This window comes from Oryctolagus cuniculus, chromosome 16 (assembly GCF_051225735.1).
Source record: "Oryctolagus cuniculus isolate XC-2025 breed Fujian yellow rabbit chromosome 16, ASM5122573v1, whole genome shotgun sequence".
In the NCBI taxonomy this organism is placed as follows: domain Eukaryota; kingdom Metazoa; phylum Chordata; class Mammalia; order Lagomorpha; family Leporidae; genus Oryctolagus; species Oryctolagus cuniculus.
Genome location: NC_142882.1, coordinates 6,304,869 through 6,327,008, shown reverse-complemented (window position 1 = coordinate 6,327,008; position 22,140 = coordinate 6,304,869). Strand labels below are relative to the sequence as shown.

At 39.6% G+C, this 22,140-nt stretch overlaps 1 protein-coding gene across 1 annotated transcript; it reads right to left on the bottom strand.

Annotated features, from left to right (window-relative positions):
• Positions 1 to 3,047: 3,047 nt before the first annotated feature.
• On the bottom strand, positions 3,048 to 12,140 carry LOC149121431 (vomeronasal type-2 receptor 116-like). Its single transcript, XM_089316327.1, has 5 exons — positions 11,862 to 12,140; positions 10,688 to 11,494; positions 9,766 to 9,993; positions 9,294 to 9,417; positions 3,048 to 3,982 (listed from the first exon to the last, which is right to left on the bottom strand). The coding sequence occupies exons 1-5, from the start codon at positions 12,060 to 12,062 to the stop codon at positions 3,048 to 3,050; spliced, it is 2,295 nt and encodes a 764-aa protein (XP_089172453.1). The 5' UTR covers positions 12,063 to 12,140.
• Between the last annotated feature and the right edge of the window lie 10,000 nt (positions 12,141 to 22,140).

The following is a 22,140-nucleotide window of genomic DNA, read 5'->3' as shown; positions in this document are numbered from 1 at the left end:
GGAAGGAAGACATTTCTCTCTGTCTCTCTCTCTCTCTCTCTCTCTCACTGTCTGTAACTCTACCTGTAAAATAAGAAAAAAAAAGAAAATAGTTCCTTGCAAAAATTAAGAGTGGGGGGCCAGCGCCACGGCTCAATAGGCTAATCCTCCACCTTGCGATGCCGGCACACTGGGTTCTAGTCCCAGTCGGGGCGACGGATTCTGTCCCGGTTGACCCTTTTCCAGGCCAGCTCTCTGCTGTGGCCAGGGAGTGCAGTGGAGGATGGCCCAAGTACTTGGGCCCTGCACCCCATGGGAGACCAGGAGAAGCACCTGGCTCCTGGCTTCGGATCAACGCTTTGCACCGGCCACAGTGCGCTGGATGCGGCGGCCATTGGAGGGTGAACCAACGACAAAGGAAGAGCTTTCTCTCTGTCTCTCTCTCTCACTGTCCACTCTGCCTGTCAAAAAAAAAAGAGTGGGAATAGGAGAGGGGGTTGGAAGAAATGAGAGATTGTGGATACAAGGGAATGTTAGGTGGGAGGCATTGCTATGTTCCTACATCTGTATATATGTAATTCATGAGACTTGTACACCTCAGCTAAAATTTGAAATATAAACATATTGAGTAACTTACAAAAAATAAAATATATTTAAAATGCAGATGTACCAACAAAATATAAGTAATTCATGAACAATGCAGATAGGATATGAGGGACATTTCTGTACAGATAAATATATGACCAGAGGGCATTACAAAGAATGCTAATCAGCAATAAGCATGGACAAACTATTCCACACCAGAAGGAGCCACCACTTCACATCCACTCCATGGCTCAAATAAATTTCAAAATTTTCAAAGTGATGGAGAAGCTATAGAGAATTTAGAACCTTCAAACCATGATAGTGTTATTGTTACAACACATACGGTATGGAAGAGAGTTGTCACCTCCTTAGCAAATTCAACATAAAGTTCATTTATGACCAAAACATTTCATACCTAATAGTACATTCAAAAATTACAAAATACATAAAAATCTTTGTACATCAGTGCTTGTCTCCACATCGCCAAGGTTGGAAACAACACACAAGTGAGTATATGGTTAATTGGAGACAAAATTCAATGAATTACTACAAGGAATTATCAGTTTGTCATGAAAAATGTAGATAGCTGAAATAATGTGGATTCCCCTTGAAAATGACATGCAAAATGAAAGGTCACCTAAAACCACAGAATCCAATACTTGATTTATAAAATACCCGCAGGACCACAAAATCTATGGAAAAAGAAACAGATTGGTGGATGTGTGACTGGCAGGAGAAGGAACTGCGAGTAACCATAAATGGATAAGGAATTTGATTTTTAGTGATAAAAATATTCTAAAATATGACATAGATGATTGTCACACAAAAGAGTGACATGTCTAAATGAAATTAGTTCAGTTTAAAACTGTTACTTTGTTGAATTATTTTCTGCTCAAAATTAAAAATTGTTTTCTTATGTTTGGTATTGGCAAAAGTAAATCTAAAGCCAAAATCAATAATGAACAGAAATGAACAGGTGGAAAAGAAGTTTGCAGAATTCTTCTACCTACATATAATTAAAACTTGGTGTGTGATTATCACATCATTGCAGATCAATATGAAATGATATATAATTAAGGAATTTCTGGACAATGCATTATACACATTAAAATGATTTAGCATGTCTAGTGGTTGCACTGAAAGTATCCCAACTCTATTGTAAAGCCACATTGATATAGACACTAATGAATGAAAACAGTAAACAAACTTATAATTCATTTTATTAAAATATGAATATTACAGTGTTGACTAGCTGACAATGCAAATAAAGAAATAAAATTTTCAAGGAGAGCCTTTATCTGCGATGGGTTTGTGTTTGTGAACATAAAACTCAGGCTAAGAAATTTTTACACAGTATTATTTTGAAGAAGAAAGGAGGAATGGGGCCAGCATGGAGGTATAGTGGATATAACCATCACCTGTAACCCTGCCATCCCATGTGGGTGCCAGTTCATGTCCTGGCAGCTCCACTTGCAATCCAGCTCCCTGTTGATGATCTGAAGAGTTAAAATTGTATATGTGCAGGTGTAAAAAGTTAAGCTGAAGGTTTAAACCTTCCTGGTGCAGCTGTGAAAATATGACAGAGGTCACATAGTTTCGGTTCCCTACTTTTGTGGCTATGATGGTGTAAATGGGGGCCGAAGCTAGATAATTGCTGCCTCCTAGGTGCTATGTTCCCGAGACCTTATGACCCTTACCGTTGGCTTAAGGACAGTTTGCTTAGGGCCCTTGCTTAAGGCCCCTTTGATCCTGGAGAAGTTACAAGGCTGCTTGTTCAAGCATTATAGCTGCACAACAAACTCCCTTGCCTTCTCCCAACATCCTACCCTCTCATAATGACCTTTTGGTGGTCCCATACCTCCCCCCTCCCAGTACCAGTTATCTGTCCTGACAAAGTGTTATGGCCTCCTGTGTTTGCCTGCAGGTGTGAGATAAAGTCCTGTCCTACCCTTGCATGACATCCTGGCTTCTTGTGATATATCCTGACCCCATACCCCCCTTCCCTATAATCACTCATTTGTCCTGCTGTATAAAAACCCTGACCCTCAACTCCTCGATGCTTCTCTGTTCTTGCGTGTTCATGGAGCCCTAGCATGCTGGTTCAATAAAACCCCTGCTGATTGCATGAGAGTGTCTCTTGGAGTCGTTCCTTGGGCAGCGGACACCTTTCAACCCTAACAGATCAAGAGGAAGCAGTGGAAGATGGCCTGCATCCCTGACACTCACATGGACACCAGAATCAATCTCCTTGCTTTGGCATGAACCATCACTAGGCCGCTGTAGATATCTTCAGGGTCTATCACCAGATGGAAGGTTTTTTCCACTCTCTCTTTTTGGTGAATTTGTCCTTCAGAAGAAAAATATTTTAAGAGAAGTATAAATTGTTCATAAGGAGGTTACATTCTGCAAGCTATTTTATAACTTCAGAATGCAAAATCGGTTTTATAAATCTTACTTTCTCTCCATTGAAAATTGCAAGAACCTTAAGAGCTACTCTTCAGAATGTCTGTTTCCTTGGAAATTATTCTATCCCTTAATCCTTTCAAAGCATTCTTCTCAGGTCTGAAGAGAATAATGTAGCACTTGGGGACAAAGATGCAGCCCAGGAGCCCTGCACTGGAGCACAAGATGGAGAAGACCTCCACGGCCACCATGACCTTCCCCTTGGTGCTGTGGTAGACAGGCAGGAAGGTCACCCAGACACTGCAGAACACCAGCATGCTGAATGTCAGGAACTTGGCTTCATTGAACGTGTCAGGCAGATTCCTGGCTAGGAAAGCCGCAGTGAAGCTCAGCAGGGCCAAGGAGCCCAGGTAGCCCAGGACACAGTAGAAGGCAGTGACTGAGCCCTTGTTGCACACCAGGATGATGTGGCCATGCTCAGAGTGTGCATCTGTGTCAATAAAGGGAGGAGAAGTCCCAAGCCAGATGGCACAGAGAGTCAGTTGGATCAGGGAGCAGATGGGAATAATGGAGTTAGGTACCCCTGATATCAGCCACTGTCTCATCCTTCTCCCTGGGGCAGTGAACTTGAAGGCCAGCACCACAGTGATGGTTTTTGCCAAGACAGTGGAAACAGCCACGGTGAACACCACTCCAAATGTGGTCTGCTGGAGGACACAGGTTGTTGTGTTGGGATGACCAATGAACAGTAAGGAGCAGAGGAAACAGAAGATGAGGTTGATGAGCAGGATGTAGCTGAGACAACGATTGTTGGCCTTGACTATGGGAGTGTCTTGGTGCTTCACAAAGACCCCAAGAACTACAGCAGTGATGGCAGAAAAGCACAGAGCTGTGCAGACCAGAGTCATTCCTAAGGGATCATCATAAGCCAGGAAGTCCACAGCTTTGTGCAGGCAGCGGTCATGCTCTGTGTTGGCATACTGATGATCCAGACACTTCACACACTGGTGCATATCTGGTGAAAAATGTATAATAATATCATCTCAAGTTCAGTTATTCTGATTAACATGGTCCTTCTGTAATTCCCAACTAACTCTTTTATTTTTTTCAACTTTAATAAATATAAATTTCCAAAGTACAACTTTTGGATTATAGTGGCTTTTCCCCCAATAACCTCACTCCCACCCACAACCATCGCATCTCCCACTCCTTTTCCCATCATATTCTTTTTTAAGATTTATTTTCCATTATCTTTACATATAGATCAATTTAGTTTAGTTTAGGCAGATAGTCCTTATTTGATGTTTAAGACAGCATACATAAATGACATCTAGGACATTATCAACCATTTTAATGCCCATCTTCCTCATGTGAGCCAGAGTTATTACTTCCTCTCCCTAAGTGCCTTCCATACTGATGAGTACATGCTGTTTTTGTCCTAACAAAGACCCAAAGACCTAAGGCCTACTCCCTGAACTTACTCATGGTGTTTTTTTGTTTTTGTTTTTTTTGTTTTTTTGTTTTTTTTTTTTTTTTTGACAGGCAGAGTGGACAGTGAGAGAGAAAGACAGAGAGAAAGGTCTTCCTTTTACCGATGGTTCACCCTCCAATGGCTGCCGCGGCTGACACGCTGCAGCCGGCGCACTGCGCTGATCCGATGGCAGAAGCCAGGTACTTATCCTGGTCTCCCATGGGGTGCAGGATCCAAGTACTTGGGCCATCCTCCACTGCACTCCCGGGCCACAGCAGAGAGCTGGCCTGGAAGAGGGGCAACCGGGACAGAATCTGGCTTCCCAAATGGGACTAGAACCCGGTGTGCCGGCACTACAAGGTGGAGGATTAACCTAGTGAGCCGCGGCGCCGGCTACTCATGGTGCTTTAAAAACATACCTTAACACGTGTCCTATTAACACCAAAAAATTCCTTCTTCATTATTTCTTCAGATTGGGAAGTAGTGATCAAGATGCCAGAGGATTCCATGTGTGGTGAGGGCTACTCTGCCCTTATACATGGCGCATTCTTGCTGCATCCTTAATTGAACAAGAGCAAGCCACAGCCCTTGTTTTTTTTATTTTTAAATTTTTATTTAACATATGCATTTTTTCATAGATAGAAATTTAGGAATATATTGATTCTTTCCCCTAAAGCACCCTCGCACCCCATGTGCCATACCATCTCCCTCTTCCTCTCCCAACGCCTTCTTCATTATGGTTCATTGTTAGTTTGATTTTATATACAGAGGACTAACTGCATATTAAGCAAAGATTTCAACAGTTTGTATCCACATTAACACAGAAAATATAGAATACAGTTTACGGAAAAATTTGCAGTCAATTCTCATAGTACAACTCATTAGGGATGGAGGTCCTACATGGGGAGTAATGCACAGTGACTTCTGTTGTTCCTTTAGCAATTAACATTCATGTATGACATCACTGATCACCGGAGGATCTTGCCATGCATTGCAAAAGCTATGGAAGCCTTTTGTGAACATAGACTAAGTCAACATTTTGACATGGCCATAAGCAAAGTGGATGCTCTCTCTGCCCTTCAGAGAAGAGAATATCTTTCTTGGATGACCCTTTCTTTCCATTGAGGTCTCACAGAGATCCTAGGCATGGGCTTTTTTTTTCTGCAGAGTCTTGGCTTTCCTTCCCTGCAATGAGTCCTTATGTTAATGGTACTATTCACTCTGTACTCTCATGGCCTCATCAACCACCCAAGGGTTCCAGTCTTCGTTTTCAATAAGTGTTTTTTATTTATACTTTACTTGAAAGGCTGAGTTCCAAAAGAGGAGAAGTAGGAGGGAGGGAGAGGGAGAAGGACAGAGGACAGGGAAAAAGAGAGAGGGAGAAAGGATGAGATGGAAAAGGAGAAAGGGAGAGATATACCTCATGATTCACACCCCAGATGGCTGCAACAGCTGGAACTGAGACACTCTGAAGCCAGAAACTGGGAACTTCTTCTGGGTCTCCTACATGGGTGTGCACTCAAAAACTTGACCCATCTTATGCTGCTTTCCCAAGAATCAGCAGAGAGCTGGACTGGAAGTGAAGCTGTTGGGACTGGAAGTGGTGCCCAGTTGGGATGCTGGCATCACAGCCAGAGGCTTAACCTACTATGCCACAGTACCAGCCCCAGGTTCCCACTCTTAGTAACATGGACTGGGAGATTTACTTTGTGAATTTTGGGTGCACAGAAAGCACACAACCATCTCACTAAAGCACATCTCTCTTAGATAGCATCTGTATTAAGTCATTCTAGGTGCAAGCACTGATTGAGAGAACACCATTAGAAGGCAGGTTTTCAGGCCAGTGCCATGGCTCAATAGGCTAATCCTCCGCCTTGCGGCACTGGCACACCGGATTCTAGTCCCAGTTGGGGTGCCAGATTTTGTCCTGGTTGCCCCTCTTCCAGGCCAGCTCTCTGCTGTGGCCAGGGAGTGCAGTGGAGGATGGCCCATATCCTTGGACCCTGCACCCACATGGGAGACCAGGAAAAGCACCAGGCTCCTGGCTTCAGATCAGTGCAATGCGCTGGATGCCACGCACTGGCCGTGGTTGCCATTGGAGGGTGAACCAATGGCAAAAGGAAGACCTATCTCTCTGTGTGTCTCTCTCTCACTGTCCACTCTGCCTGTCAAAAAAAAAGGCAGGTTTTCAATTTCCAGAGAAACACAGATGAGCTGTACACTTGATACCAGTTGGATTAATTGCCACCCTTGAGCATGTTTCCATCAAGGAACACACTGGGATGCTGCCTGTAATCAAAGTCAGTCTGTAGCTCAACTTAAACCCTATTGGCATATTTCTACTTTCTTGCCATTTTTCCTTGAACATGAATTTTCTCTCCAGTTCTGTCCGTATTCTCTTCTTTTCTATATATTACTCCATTGCTGTCTGATGTCTCAACTTGTAGATGTCTTCAACATTTAGTTAGTCTTACCTTTGGATATTTCATACTTTTGAGACATTACATGTGCCATCTTTCATTGCTTCATTTTCCATAACTGGTAATAAAAATAACTGTTCTGTGTGTTTAATCTTGTATTCCAGCTCTACATAACTCAATTATTGATTCACTAATGTCATTATACCATCCCAGGATCAGTTGAAAATGATGCCACTTGTATATCTTCCTATTTAGTAAGTTGCATGTCTTTCTTTTTTTGATAATATGCACAGAGCAGTCTCCTAGGTAATTTCCTACAGAAGTTACATTCTTTCTTCAACTTTGTATTTAATCTTCAGCCATAAGTTCCATGTTTTTTAGCATTCTAAAAATACTCTTCAGGATTGAAAACTGTTCCTTCTTTTCAGCATTTTTGAGATGTTTTGTTCGTTGTTTACAATTCTTAGATCACTTATATTTTATTAAATGTTTTTCTGCAGTTATGCTAATTCTTATTACCATTTTTCAGGGACTATAAACTGAATTACATTGCATGCAAAGCTTGGGGCATGATGTAACCTATTTTAAAAAATACTGTTGGCCGGCACCGTGGCTCAACAGGCTAATGCTCTGCCTAGCGGCGCCAGTGCACCCGGTTCTGGTCCTGGTCGGGACGCCGGATTGTGTTCTGGTTCCCCTCTTCCAGGCCAGCTCTCTGCTGTGGCCAGGGAGTGCAATGGAGGATGGCCCAAGTACTTGGGCCCTGCACCTCATGGGACACCAGGATGGGCACCTGGCCCCCGCCTTCGGATCTGCAAGGTGCGCTGGCTGCAGTGCACCGGCCACAGTGCCATTGGAGGGTGAACTAACAGCAAAAGGAAGACCTTTCTCTCTGTCTCTCTCTCTCACTGTCCACTCTGCCTGTCAAAAAATAAATAAATAAATAAATAAATAAAATACTGTTAAATTTACCTTGTTTTAGATTTCAAATGTGTGAATTTATTTCAACAACAGTGTCTTACAATTTCATTTTGCTCAACCATCTGGCAGTATTTGATCAAACAAGTTAAGATGATGCTGTAGAAGAAACAGAATTTTTGCACTCACCTGTTCCCTACAGGAATTCAGACAAGATTTCCTTTCATATGTGAATGTTTGGTAACAGTCGTCTGAAATTTTTTATCACAATAAAATTATTGGGAATTATTTTAATAACTGTGAGGATATTTGGATTTTTTAAATATTTCTTAATATATTTCATAATATTTCTATCTGGAAATTCCTGAATTTGTTCCGTATTCTTCAATGTATCACCATTAAATAATTAATATTTTCTAATATTAGTATTTTTTATATCTGCAGAGACCTCCTCAGCTCTCTTTGTTCATACACACAACACACACACAGTGTAATCCTGATTTTGTACTGTTCCTTCTTGCTGAGGTTCATATAATTTGCTTTTTTTTATCACCAACTTTAAATTCTTCCGATTTTTTACTTACTTCAGTTTCCTATAATGTCCACATTCTATCTTCAAGGACTTGTGTTGAATTTGCTGTCACTGACCAATCTTGCTATGCATATTTTTTTTTACCATGGATGTCAGCCTGTGTTCTTTTGAAACAGATTTTATACATGTGTATATGTCTGTAGACATATGAAGGTTCTTGAAGATTCATATTTTGAGCAACAATGATTTTTCTCAAAGAATAAGGTTAGCCCCATTTATGATATTTTATGAGTATTATCCCTTGCTGATTATAATAATGTCTGATTTCTAAGATCATTTTGCATATAACACATAGTGCATTAGAGTTGTGCTTTCTCACTCCAAGCATGCTACACTTCAATTTGGTGAAAGTACTTTTACTATACATGAACAAGGAACACAGACATGAATTTACCTATACTGAATTAGCACCTACACCACACTAGTGCCAGGGATCGTACTCCGTTGACAGAATCTGTCACTTTCACCAATAAGTTTAAACAGATTAGAGTGATACTAAAAATATGGTGAATATAACTACACATACAACACAAGCAAAAATTGAAAATCTTCATGATACATGTGATGATAGCCTATTTCTGCTTCATGGAACAAATCTGAGAAATCCCACACTGCTTTATGGGGTGAATATTCTCCAATATTGGTTTCATTCATGTTTTACTATACATATCATCCTGAACTCCAACATGGTCAGCCTTCCAGTGACACTTAGTCTTTCATATGATTTCACAAACACTACATGAAGTAGAATGTAGTGTGCAAAGTTTTATTCTTTTGAGGATTCTTGCTGATTATAAGGATTAATTTCTACTGAAGGAGGGAAGAATTTTCTCAGCAGTCATATTCCACATTTTATCTTTCCATGGAGAATTGGAAATTCTAAGAAACAGGTGTTAACTTCTCCATGAGGCTGGCACTGACTTACCTGTCTGATTGGAAATCTCATTCTCAGGACAAGGTGTGCAATCAAAACAACAGGTAGGCTTTCCCTCCAGAGGGGCTTTCCTGAATCCAGAGCTGCAACTCACACTGCATACTGAGCGTGGAGTCTGAGCAAAATCAGATGAGCATTGGTCAGAGTTGGGACTGTTTCTTAAGTTCCAAGTAGAGGGTTTCCAAGTCCTGAACAACCTGTTCACTTAAACTGTAAACATCTATTTCTGACACAATGACAGCATGCAATTTGATTTTCTAAATAAATGGAATCAAAATATGTGGAGGAATGAGTGTGTGTACTGTCCATCCTCAGACACTAAAAATATAAGAAAGTATTTAGATTGGAAGAGGAGTGGTTAATGTCTCTAAATGTCTTATCAATAAGCCATTCTGCACATACTCCCTTAGCAGTTGGGGGGTAACAATGTGTCGTGTGAACCTTATGATCAGGTCCAACTTACCTCTGTAATTCCTATGGCCCACTCTATCAAATTCTCAGAGAGAGACAACTGCTGGCTCTGTGGAACATATGAGGAAAACTTTCCTACTTTAACCTTATGTCCAACACCATACGGAAAATTCCAGAAGTTTAGAATGTCGTATTCAGCTTCCAAATTTCTCTTGTGATTCAAATTCACTAGGTCACCAGCAGGATTGATAAATTGGAGGTTCTTGAGAAACGGGTGCAACTGAAAAGATGCATCATATTCTCATGAAGACTGCCCAAATGATAACACACCAAACCCAGGTTAGAGAAAGCCTCTGTTTGTCTGTGATCGCAAATAAACAAAGGAACCTTTTTAGAGCCACCAAACCAAATAAAATAAAAAAAAAAACTCATCAGAACTACATCAAAGTAAGTACAACTTCACTCATTTTCATCCAAAAACAAGGGAAATCAAAAGTATCTAGCTGTGATATCCAGAGCATTTCCAGCTGTGGAATCCAAGATACCAACACTCACTTATTTTCTCAGTGTACCTAGGACAACAATCTGTAATAAGGTTAGCAGAATAAAAAATTGTGCAAATTATATGAGATCTCTTCTATTCATTGTAGATGAACATCCTCAGCAACAATTGACACTAAAATATAATTATTATGCTGTTGAGATTGAAAACAGAATGACACAGTCTAGGTATTGCAAATCCAATATTAAATTGACAGGATGGGTGAGTACTCTTTAAGACACAGCATTAATGCTGAGCCAAGTTACTTTCCCACTTGTCAATGTAACCCTGTCTTTAATGTCATATTATAGGCACAGGCGCATTTGTATCTTGTGACTGGAGAAAGGATCCTAAGCTACTTGGATTGAACAGCTGCAGGAGCTCTTAAGGGGATCACTTCAGGAGTACATGTCATGCAATGGAAAAAAATTACCTGCCAGGGAGAAAATGCCACCTTTGCCCCATTGTTCCCTGGCTGCATTTCTACCTCTTGTAGAAGCATCTCATGTATACTGTGGGCCACAGCATACACAGCATTGTATATGTTGTAACTCCCATCACTCATGGCCGTATCAAAATGATGCGGAGGCAATGATTCCAAGGAGGCATTCAGTGGACAGTTGTGTAAAGTTTTGCAGGATGCCCTAGAAACTTTGCAATCAAAAGCCAATGACCAGAATCTAGAGAGGTAAATGTCTTCTGGGTATTTGGAAGGGTTAGCTGTCTGAAGAAAGTTTTTGAAACCAGAGATCTCACTATGGTGGTGTGAAAAAATGAGAGTCCCGTGGAATGAGTGGAGCAGGAAATGTCCCTCAGAACTGGCAAAATCCCACTGTGAGGTTGTGACCCAAACTTTCCAGGTCATTACACGTTCCCATGTTTGAAAGCTGACACCTATGAGTGAATCAGTGTCACAGAAAAGAATCACCACATTTGCTGATGATTTTAGGATCTGGATATGATACAGCCTGCCGAATGAATTATATGACTCCTCAGTGGCTGGGATCAATTCCACAAAGTCCACACAGATGCCATTCTTCTGCATCTCGACTTTCAAATTGGACATAAACTGAATACCTTTTGGGAGGTCTGAGATGGCCAAACCAACCCAGGTCCAGCTGAAATGAAGCATCAAGGAGACCATTCCATGGGCCAGAGAAGTGTCTTTGGGGGCCATCTGATAGAGGGAAGCAAACTGACCACTGTCACTCAGAAGAGGTTCAAAAGACCCAAGAGTCAGCTAAAGGAAAATGCAAGAAATGTGTGTAAGGTTATTGCCATAGTGTGCAATCTTATTCCTGAAGAAATTAAGCAGATGATGGAAGTGTCAGAAGATTTTAGAATATTTCATTTTTCTCATCCCTCCTGCATAACTTCCTAGTTCCTAAGACAGTAGATTCACAGCTTGAGGGAAACATTTCTCATTTTCACTCACACACACACCTCTGCTTCAGAATAAATGTGGCTAATCCATTTATCCTCTGCATTCCTTCTCTTTACATCATCCCCTATGGCAAATGTATAAGGTCACTGTCGCTTAAATGTTTGGGTCAAGTAAGGCACCTAAGTAGATGTTCTTTTTCCCTCTCTTTCCCTTATACACTCACCTGTGGAATTTTGTAGAGTTCTAGCAGTGTCCCTATTTGGACAGCAATGCTTGTTCCTGATATTATGGCTACAGACTTGCTCTGTTTCCTACACGTGTAATTAGGAACATCCTCTTCCAGTCCTGCAAGCCAGATGAAGGGATTCTCCATCACCCTCATGTCACTGTGCATGACATTATAGAGATCAAATCCCAAGGTCATGTTGGGTAAAATATGTGGGTTCTTGTTGATTTCCTCAATGGCAAAAACCAAGGCCAGAACATGCTGGTAGTTTTTGGACTGAAACCTGCATGAAGGGCACAAGGATCTTTAAGGGAGAAGCCTCAAATCCAGATTATCATCAATTCTACTGCATTTACTGTGACAGATGGATTGGTCATGGCCAAACATTCGTATGTTCTAATCCTTATTCATACATTTGCTGAGGACAGCGTGTTAAGAGTGTCATATTTGCAGAACACATGTCCTCACCAGAAACAAAGCTACTACTCCCTTGATCCTTGTCTCCCAGCCTAAACTATTCTGAAAAATATGATTTGTTTTACACTATAATGCCTTTGGCATGATATCACATGGCTGTCCATACAGCCAAAAATATGATCTTATTTTTAATACAAACCTCATCAATTTAAATCATCCCTGGCAACACATACCTCTTCTAAGTTTGATATTTGATATCTAAAGTAAATGCTATAATAGGCTCTGGAATGCCCTTTTCAAAGTTCATGCACACCTAGAAAGAACATTCAAGTTCTCAAAGAAAGCTTGACAAGTAAAGACACATCCTCTTTAGCACTGCCTCTAAATGTTTCCTACATTCACAAACTACAAGGCTGCTTCATTTTATCACATCATTAAATGATTCTTCAAATAGGAATCCTGTGATCATAAGGCTGCAGGTTGTAATGGGAAAAGAGAGTAACTCAACTGAAGGCTATGTAATCAGAAAGAGGAAGAATATCAGAGTACTGAGAATGATAGGTGGAAGTCTGGATTTTATGCAGAAAAATCTCTTCCCCATCAAATCTCTTCCCCATCAATCACCATCACAAGCCAGGAAAATGAAATCAGATTCAGAGCTTGAAATAAGGAAAACAGTGAACACTTTAGAGAAGACTGAAACACTGCCTGGGTAGATGTGAAAGGCTTTACAATTAAGACAGTCATGCATTTATTTAGAACACTAGGTATATATGAAAGTAAATCATTATCAGTGGTATAAGTATATACTCCAAACTGGCCTTATTCACCCAATTTTCCCTACAGAACCAAACATAAACAGCCTTCCATGCAAAGAACATGATGCATTTCTACTTTCTGGGATCTGGCATTTCACAAAGAATGCAAATGAGGAGCCTCTTGTATGTATTTCAGATCTACTGTGTGTTGAGTCTCCATGAATAGACCAGGTCATGGACACTGCTTGTTAAGGGTCACTGTGCGCTGCAGAGGAAGTGACAGTTTTCCATTCCTCGGTGCATGTTGCAACATAATATATATGTATGCATGCATATTATATACATATTCTCTCCTTATATTTATATATAGGTGTTCCATTACCATGTAAAGAGTAGCTGGATATCTATTGTTTTATATATATCTAATTTCTAATAATATTTGTTATCAAATTTGTCATTCATACTTTGTATGTAGAATGAAGAAATTTAAAAATTCTTGCTGAAAGTAGCAAATAATATTCTGTTTTGTATTTCATATTTCTCTGTTCCTCTCCTCATTCTTCTACATTTCCATCAATTTCTCATCCTCTCATTTCTTTCTCCAGCTCCCATTGGTAACAAAAGGTTTAAAAGGTTTTTGGACACCCTGGACATTTGTGAGAGTTGCCATTTCAATCTGTTCTATGTTGTGTTCCTTATCTTTAAGAACAGTTAATCAGTAAGTATTATATTTTCTAAAGTTTGTGAATCTTATATTGGAGGGTATAGTGTTAAATCTATTGATAGTTAAATACTACTTGTATTCGCAAGTATCATTAACACAGGCATTTTCTCCTGGGTTTGCTAAGATTTGATTATGATCTCCGGTTTGCATAGTATACATCTTGGAGGAACCTGGGCTCTATTCATAAAAATCTATTCCTGCTACTGGAAATTTACACTCTTATGGTCTCCATCATTTAGGGTACACTTAAAATATGTACTGCATGCATAACCATGCATACCACTACTACTAATAAATACATATTTCCTAATTGGGATGCCATGTGCACATATCAAATTAGGCAAATTTATAAAAATCATGTGAAGTGAATAATATCATTATACCAAGCTAGTATCCATTAGATTTTTTCTGGATAGAACTTAGGACAAATGCCTAAAATACTTGATCAGTTGCCTCACCTTGGTGGCACCAACTATAGTTCTCAAATCCATTAGCTTTAATGATACTGCAATGATCTATGTTCTAATATCTACCTTCTATCAAAGATCTATGTATCATCACCCTATAGCTTGTAGCATTACAGTAGAAACCAATTAGAAATCACCACCAAAATAAACAGATGTGAGGAAAACAATTTCACTGTCCTAAAAGATACTATATTCTATAGGCTTGAATTTTTCATATATAAATATATATTAAACATTTATACTTAGCTACAGGTAGAAAGTATCTTAAGGAGGGGCAGAAGCAGAATAATCCCCCTTCTGAAATGTGTTTTCCCAGAAAAAGAATCAGGGGCACATCCTCAATGTTGTAGATTCAAACCATTAACATTCTTATGGGTATATTCATAATTAAAATATATTGGCCGGCGTCGTGGCTCAATAGGCTAATCCTCCACCTAGCAGCACCAGCACACCGGGTTCTAGTCCCGGTTGGGGTGCCGGATTCTGTCCCAGTTGCCCCTCTTCCAGGCCAGCTCTCTGCCATGGCCCGGGAGTGCAGTGGAGGAAGGCCCAGGTGCTTGGGCCCTGCACCCCATGGGAGACCAGGATAAGCACCTGGCTCCTGCCTTTGGATCAGCACAGTACGCTGGCCTCAGCACGCCAGCCGTGACAGCCATTGGAGGGTGAACCAATGGCCAAAGGAGGACCTTTCTCTCTGTCTCTCTCTATCACTGTCCACTCTGTCTGTCAAAAAAAATAATTATTATTATACTTGTGGTCTGAGATTACTTTTACTTAGCAAAATCTTACTTTCTTGAATATCTTTTCTCCATTTTGACTGTAGAAAAAATGAAGTGAGCTCATGGCCCCAACTCTAATACATAGCATAAAAGTTTGTGAGCATATGTGGAAGAGCTCATGTAACTCAGATTTGTTCATTACAGGGCATGTGTTCTGTAAGAAAATGCTGCTGAAGCACAATAGGCCCCTGAGCTGATGAATGTGGACAGGGAAGGACAGGAAGATACCAACCAGACTCTGCTTCCTCCTATGATGAGATAACATTTCTCTGAACAATGCAATGTGCCAGGCAGAAAGAAATGTCTTCCACATGCCCCAAGTTAATTATCAGAACTTTTTAGGTGGGACAGAAATGGAAAGGGCAGGGACACACAATGCATATGTTTATCCATCTGTAGACCCAATAGTAAGCATCTATTATGTAAATCAAGGAAAAATGATTATTGAAAAGAGAACTTACTGTCTGAATGTGAGATATTTTTTGATAATATTCATGATTCTGTTAACGAGGTGTATGTAAATAGGGAAAAAGGCAGCGATCTCAATATCTCCATCCTTGTAATAACTCCGTTCCATCTGGAAAAAGCAGTTCTGATCATCATGACAAGTCACAAGGAGACACACCTGCAAAAAGAGCAAAAGAAAAATCAAAGGAAACATCTTCAATGCCTGCAAAAACACTAAGAAACCACCGCAGTGGAACATGAAGGGTCATGCAGGTGCATACAAATTGCATGTATATGTGTGTGTGTTTGTGTGTGTGTGTGTGTGTCTGAGATTCCTTGAATTAAGCCACTTTAATACTGCTCGATCTGATTTCTTTCCACTAGCTGTCCATTCGTCCATGTGGGAATCTGGAGCCCTTTCTGCCCTGAGGTTCTGCAGCTCAAGGCTTCTGTCCTGGTGAAAAACACAAGAAGGAAAACATGTTTGTGAATCATCCTCTTCACCCCAGGCGCCAGTATTTCCTCCAAGTCCATGGATACAAAGACACAAGGGCATAACTCCTATTAGTTACTTTTGGTCCATGGGCTTTGTCAATAAACCTCTCCATGAACTTTTGGCAAATATGCACCTGGATTGCATCACAGGGCATGAAGAAGGCATCAGGTGAGTTTCTCAGTAAGATTTCTGACCAGAAAAATCCAGTGTAACACACTTCAAAGATCCAAAGAACAATGGGGCAGTCTCCAGTCCCCGTGTTCTGTGGAGCCACACATCACCTTGATGCCACACAGACCCAAAGCAAATCCTGTTTACAGAGATACCCAATAGGCCTTCTGATTCTCAAGCACTGTGGAACCAGTAATCACCCTGAATTCAGGAGTTTCATTCTGTATGTCAAATCATCACATCTTCAATTGTAAAATATGAAACCCTTCCACATTGCTGTTAACCAAAGTAATCTCATGGTAATCTGTTTTCACACTGACAACCTTGGTTAATGCTCTCATGAGAACCAGGGACTATTTGAGGACTTCTCACTTTTTACTCTAAGGCAGACAATACCAGCTGGAAGTCATCACTTTATTCCCACCACGACAAACACCAAGGGCAGAATGACGCATGCAGACACTTGTACTTCTTGAACACAAGTGACTTTAAGGACTCATGTAGGACACCATCAGAGCAGCTATGTACCTTTAACACTTTGAAAAACCAACAAACTGCACAACATGACTGAACAAAATGGATAGTATGTCTTGTAAGCAGTAATGATGATCAACACTGACTAATCATTTGTACTTGCATATCAGTGTGAGGTATCAGTAATGAAGTAAATCTAATGAGGAGGGAAACAAGAGAGCATGGAAGAGAACTCTATTATTCCATTCAGAAGTTTTCTAAACTCAAACTGCTATAAATGAGATGCCTAGTATTTTAAGCAAAACACATTTTCCATTGCCTAGTATGATGCCATTAGTGAGATTTTGAATGGTGGCTCCTGCAAATTGAGATGAAGTATAGGCACAAAACACACAGAATTCACTGACTTGCATAAAAATGAAATATAATGTCTTGATGAGTTAGATTTATTACCAGTACCATGATGAAACTTGTAGTCTATTCAGTTAAACAAGAAAATTAAATGTAATCAGAGAGCAAACATCTCCTGTTCTCTCTAATGTGTGGAAACTAAAAGTAGAGTCAATCTGAATGCACCAGAATCACTGAACAAAGGTTGGGAATGGAGAGGATGAATTCCATGCAATGAGAAGGCTTCAAAAATGTATTGGAAATGTGTGTTATGAAACATTATGCATAAATTTCAAAAAATTTGGCACCCAGATCTACTTGTCATTTTTTGCTTAAATGTTTCTTTCATATTTATCACTTATCTTCTACATTCTTTTTTTCATAGAAAACTTTTATTTATTAAAAGTAACTTTCAAAAGTACAACTTTTGGATTGCAGCAGTTCTTCCTCCCATAACAAACTTCCCACCCCAAACCATCCCATTTACTACTCCCTTTCCCATCCCATTCTTCATTCAGATTCATTTTATTATCTTTAAATACAGAAGATCAACTTTATACTAAGTAAAATTTCAACAGTTGGCACCCACACAGACACACAAAGTATAAAATACTGTTTGAAGATTCATTTTACCATTAATTCTCGTAGTACAACACATTAAGCACAGAGGTCCTATATGGGAGCAAGTGCACAGTGACCCCTGTTGTTGATTTAACAATTGACACTCTTATTTATGATGTCAGTAATCACCCGAGGCTTTTGTCATGAGCTGCCAAGGCTATGGAAGGCTCTTGAGTTCACAAACTCCAACCTTATTTAGACAAGGCCATAATCAAAGTGCAAGATCTCTCCTCAGTTCATTAAAAGGTACTTCCTTCTTTTATGGCCCATTCTTTCCCCCAGGATCTCACTCACAGAGATCTTGCTATCAGGCATTTTTTTTTTTTTTTGCCACAGTGTCTGGGCTTTCCATGCCTCCATTCCTCTCATGGGCTTTTCAGCTAAATCCAAATGCCTTAAGGGCTGATTCTGAGGCCAAAGTGCTTTTTAGGGCATTTGTAGTTCTATGAGTCTGCTGTGTATCCAGCATCCTATGTTGGATTGTTCTCTCCTTTTTAATTCCATAATTATTATTAGCAGACACTGGTCTTTTTTATGTGATCCCCTTGACACTAAATGCTGTATTTATGATGAATTATGAACTTAAACGGATCATTTTAACTAGTAAGATGGTGTACGTGCCTACCAACTTAATGGGATTTGGGGTCCCATGGCATGTTTTTAGCTTTACCCATAGGGATAAGTCTGAGAGAGCGTGTGCCGAACGGTGCATCTCCTCCCTCTCTTATCTCACTCTTATTTTTTGAAAGACTTATTTTATTTATTTGAAAGACAGAGTTACAGAGAGAGGTAGAGACAGAGAGAAAGGCTTTCCATCCACCGGTTCACTCCCCAGATAGCTGCAATTGCCAGAGCTACACCAATCAGAAGCCAGGAGCCAGGAGCTTCTTCCAGGTCTCCCATATGGGTTTAGGGGCTCAACAACTTGGGCCATCTTCTACTGCTATCCAAGGCCATAGCATAGAGCTGGATCCAAAGAGGAACAGCTAGAACTCAAACCGGTGCCCATATGGGATGCCAGCACTTCAGGTCATGGCTTTAACCTGCTGTGCTACAGAACTGGCCGCTCGCACTCTTATTTTTAACATGGATCAATTTTCAGTTAACTTTAAACACCTAAGGATAATTCAATGTTAATTCAAGAGTTCAACCAATGGTATTAAATAGAAAAAGAAAATACTAAATAAAATAAAATAGTAAAGTGTTCCTCAAAGTTCAAGACAAATACTGATCGAGTCATTGCTTCTCGTAGTGTCAGTTTCACTTCTTCAGGTTTCCTTTTAGGTGCTCAGTTAGTTGTCACAGATCAGGGAGAACATAGGATATTTGTCCCTTTGGGACTGCCTTATTTCACTCGGCATTTTGTTACAAATAACTGGATTTCATTTTTTTACCACTTTGTAGTATTCTATAGAGTTCATATCCATAGTTTCTTCATCCAGTCTTCCATTGATGGGCATTTAGGTTCATTTCACCTCACCTGTCAGAATGGCTCTACTACAGAAATCAACAAACAACCTGTGCTGGAGAGGATTTGAATGAATGTACCCTAATCCACAGGTTGTGGGAATGTAAACTGACACAGTCATTGTGGAAGACAGTATGAAAATCTCCAAGAGCTGAAAATAGGTCTGCCATATGACCCATCCAACAGACTCCTAGGAATCTACTCAAACAAAATGAAATCAGCATGAAAAAGGGTCATGTATATCCCCATGTTCATTGCAGCTCAATTCAAAATAGCTAAGAAATTGAATCAACCCAGATATCCATCAATAACTGACTGGATAAAGAAACCATGGTATATATATTCTAAGAATAGTAATCAGCAGTTAAAAAAAAAAGAAATGAAAAGAAATCCTGTCTATTGCAACAAAATTGATGGAGCTGGAAACCATGATACTTAAGAGAAATCAGCCATTATCAAAAACAGACACAAACCATATGTATTCTCTTGTCCAGCATAACAAGTGCCTGAAAGTAATGTTGGAGTAAAATTGACAATTTGAGATTCCATTTTTTTATAGTCTTTGTCTTTATTTTGAGGAATAGTTTGGTTTCTTCATACCATTTGTAGAACACATTACATATGGTAAGGTTAATCTCTTGAGTATACAGTAAACTAGAAAACAGTTCTTTGCAAAAATTAAGAGTGGCAATAGGAGAGGGAGGAGGAAGAAGCATAAGATTGCAGCTGGCGCTGTGGAGCAGTGGGTTAACGTGCTGGTCTGAAGTGCTGGCATCCCATATGGGTGCCAATTCAAGACCCAGCTGTTCCAATTCCTGTCTGGCTCTCTGCTGTGGCCTGGAAAGGCAGTGGAGAATGGCCCAAGTCATGGGAGACCTGGAAGGAGCTCTTAGATTCAGATGGGCACAGCTCTGGCCATTGCGGCCAATTGGGGAGTGAATCATCAGACGGAAGACCTCTCTCTCTCTCTGCCTCTCCTCTCTCTGTTTAACTCTGACTTTCAAATAAAATAAATAAGTCTTTAAAAAAAAGAAGCTTAAGATTGTGGACAGGATGAATGGTTAGGTGAGAAGTATCTCTGTGTTCCTAAAACTGTGTATATGAAATTCATGAAACTTGTATACATCATCAAAAATTTGAAATATAAACACATTGGGTAACTTACAAAGAAGAAAATATATTTTTGAAAAGCAGAAGTAACAACAAAATATAATTCATGAACAATGGGAATATAATATGATGGATATTTCTGCACAGATAAATAAATGACCAAAGGGCATTACAAACAATGCTAATCATAAATAAGCATGGACAAACCATTCCACACAAGAAGGAGCCTCTTCTTCACAAACACTAACTGGCTACAAAAAATTTCAAAGTTTTTAGGTGTCAGAGATGCCATAGGGAATTTGGAACCTTCAAACCATGCTAGAAAATTACAACACATACAGTATGGAAGACAGTTGTCACCTCCTTAGCAACTTCAACATAAAATTCATTTATGATCAAAATGTTACACACCTAATAGTACACTCCAAAATCAGAAAATATGTAAAAATCTCTTGTACATCAGTGTGTGTCTCCAAACAGGCAAATTGGGAAATAACACACAAGTCAGTATATGGTTAACTGGAGACACAAAACTCAATGAATTACTACAAGGAATTATCAGTTTGTCATGAAAAATGTAGATACCCACAATAATGTGAATGCTCCTTGAAAACACCATGGACGATGAAAGGTCACCTAAATCCACAGAGTCCAATATTTCATTTATACAAAACACTCAGTACCATTAAATACATTGGAACAGAAAGACTGGTGGCTGTGTGATCAGGAAGAGAAGGAACTGAGAGTGACCATTAATGGATAAGGAACCTGATTTGTAGCAAAGAAAATATTTTAAAATATGACAGAGCTAACAGTTGCACTAGAGAGTGAATGGTCCAAATGCCATTACTTCACTTTCAAATTGTTACTTTTTGTTCAATTATTTTCTGCTGAAGAAGATATAAAAATCACTTTCTTATGCCTGGTATTGGCAAAAGTAAATCTAAAGCCAAATTGATAATAAACAGAAATAAGCAGATGGAAAAGAAGTTTGCAGAATCAGTTTTACATATAATGAAAACTTGGTGTGTGATTATCACATCATTTCAAATCTATATGAAATGATATATAATTAAGGATTTCCTAGATAATTCATGTGTATATTAAAATGATTTTAACATGTCCAATGATTGCATGAAAATATTGCAACTATATCACAAAGCCAAAATTAATATAGACTCTAGTGAATGAATGAAAACAGCAAACAAACATGTAACTCATTTTATTAAAATATGAATATTACAATATGTTGAAGAGTTGACAATGAAAATGCAGAAATGAAAAGTTTCAAGCAGAGCCATTATCTGAGATGGGTTTGTGTTTGTGAACATAAAACCCAGGCTAAGAAATTTGTACACAGTATTATTTTGAAGAAGAGAGGATGATTGTGGCCAGTGTTGGGGTGTGGTGGATATAACCAACACCTGTAACCCTGACATCCTATGTGGGTGCCAAGCCATGTCCCAGCTCTCTACTTGCAATCCAGCTCCCTGCTAATGATCCAGAAAAAGCAGTGGAAGATGGCCTCTTGCCATCCCTGACACTGACATGGAAAGCTAACTGAGCTCCTTTCTTTGGCCTGAACCAGCACTGCACCACTGTGGATATCTTCAGAGTATATCACCAGATGGATGATTTTTCCCAGTCTAGCTCTCTGTTCTGTTGATCGGGATTTGAGAACTAAAAAATTTTTAAGAGAAATGTAAGTTGTTCCTAAGGTGATTAAAATGTTCAATTTATTTTATAGCATCAGAATACAGAATCAGTTTTGTAAATACTGTTTCAAATCCTTGAAACTGAGAGAGCCTCAAGAGCTTCTCTTCAGAACAAATGCTGGACCACTGTAGACATCTTCAGTATCTATCAGCAGATGGAAGGTTTCCCCCACTCTCCCTTTCTTTTCTGTGAATTGTTCCTTCAGAATACAAACATTTTAAGAGAAGTATAAATTGTT

Coding starts and splice junctions, on each gene's coding strand:
- LOC149121431 (XM_089316327.1), bottom strand. CDS start 12,062: ATGACCTTGGGATTTGATCTCTATAATGTCATGCACAGTGACATGAGG. Junction 9,994..10,687: donor TGGCATTTTCTCCCTGGCAG/GTAATTTTTTTC, acceptor GCATCTTTTCAG/TTGCACCCGTTTCTCAAGAA. Junction 9,418..9,765: donor GGGCCATAGGAATTACAGAG/GTAAGTTGGACC, acceptor GATTTTGCTCAG/ACTCCACGCTCAGTATGCAG.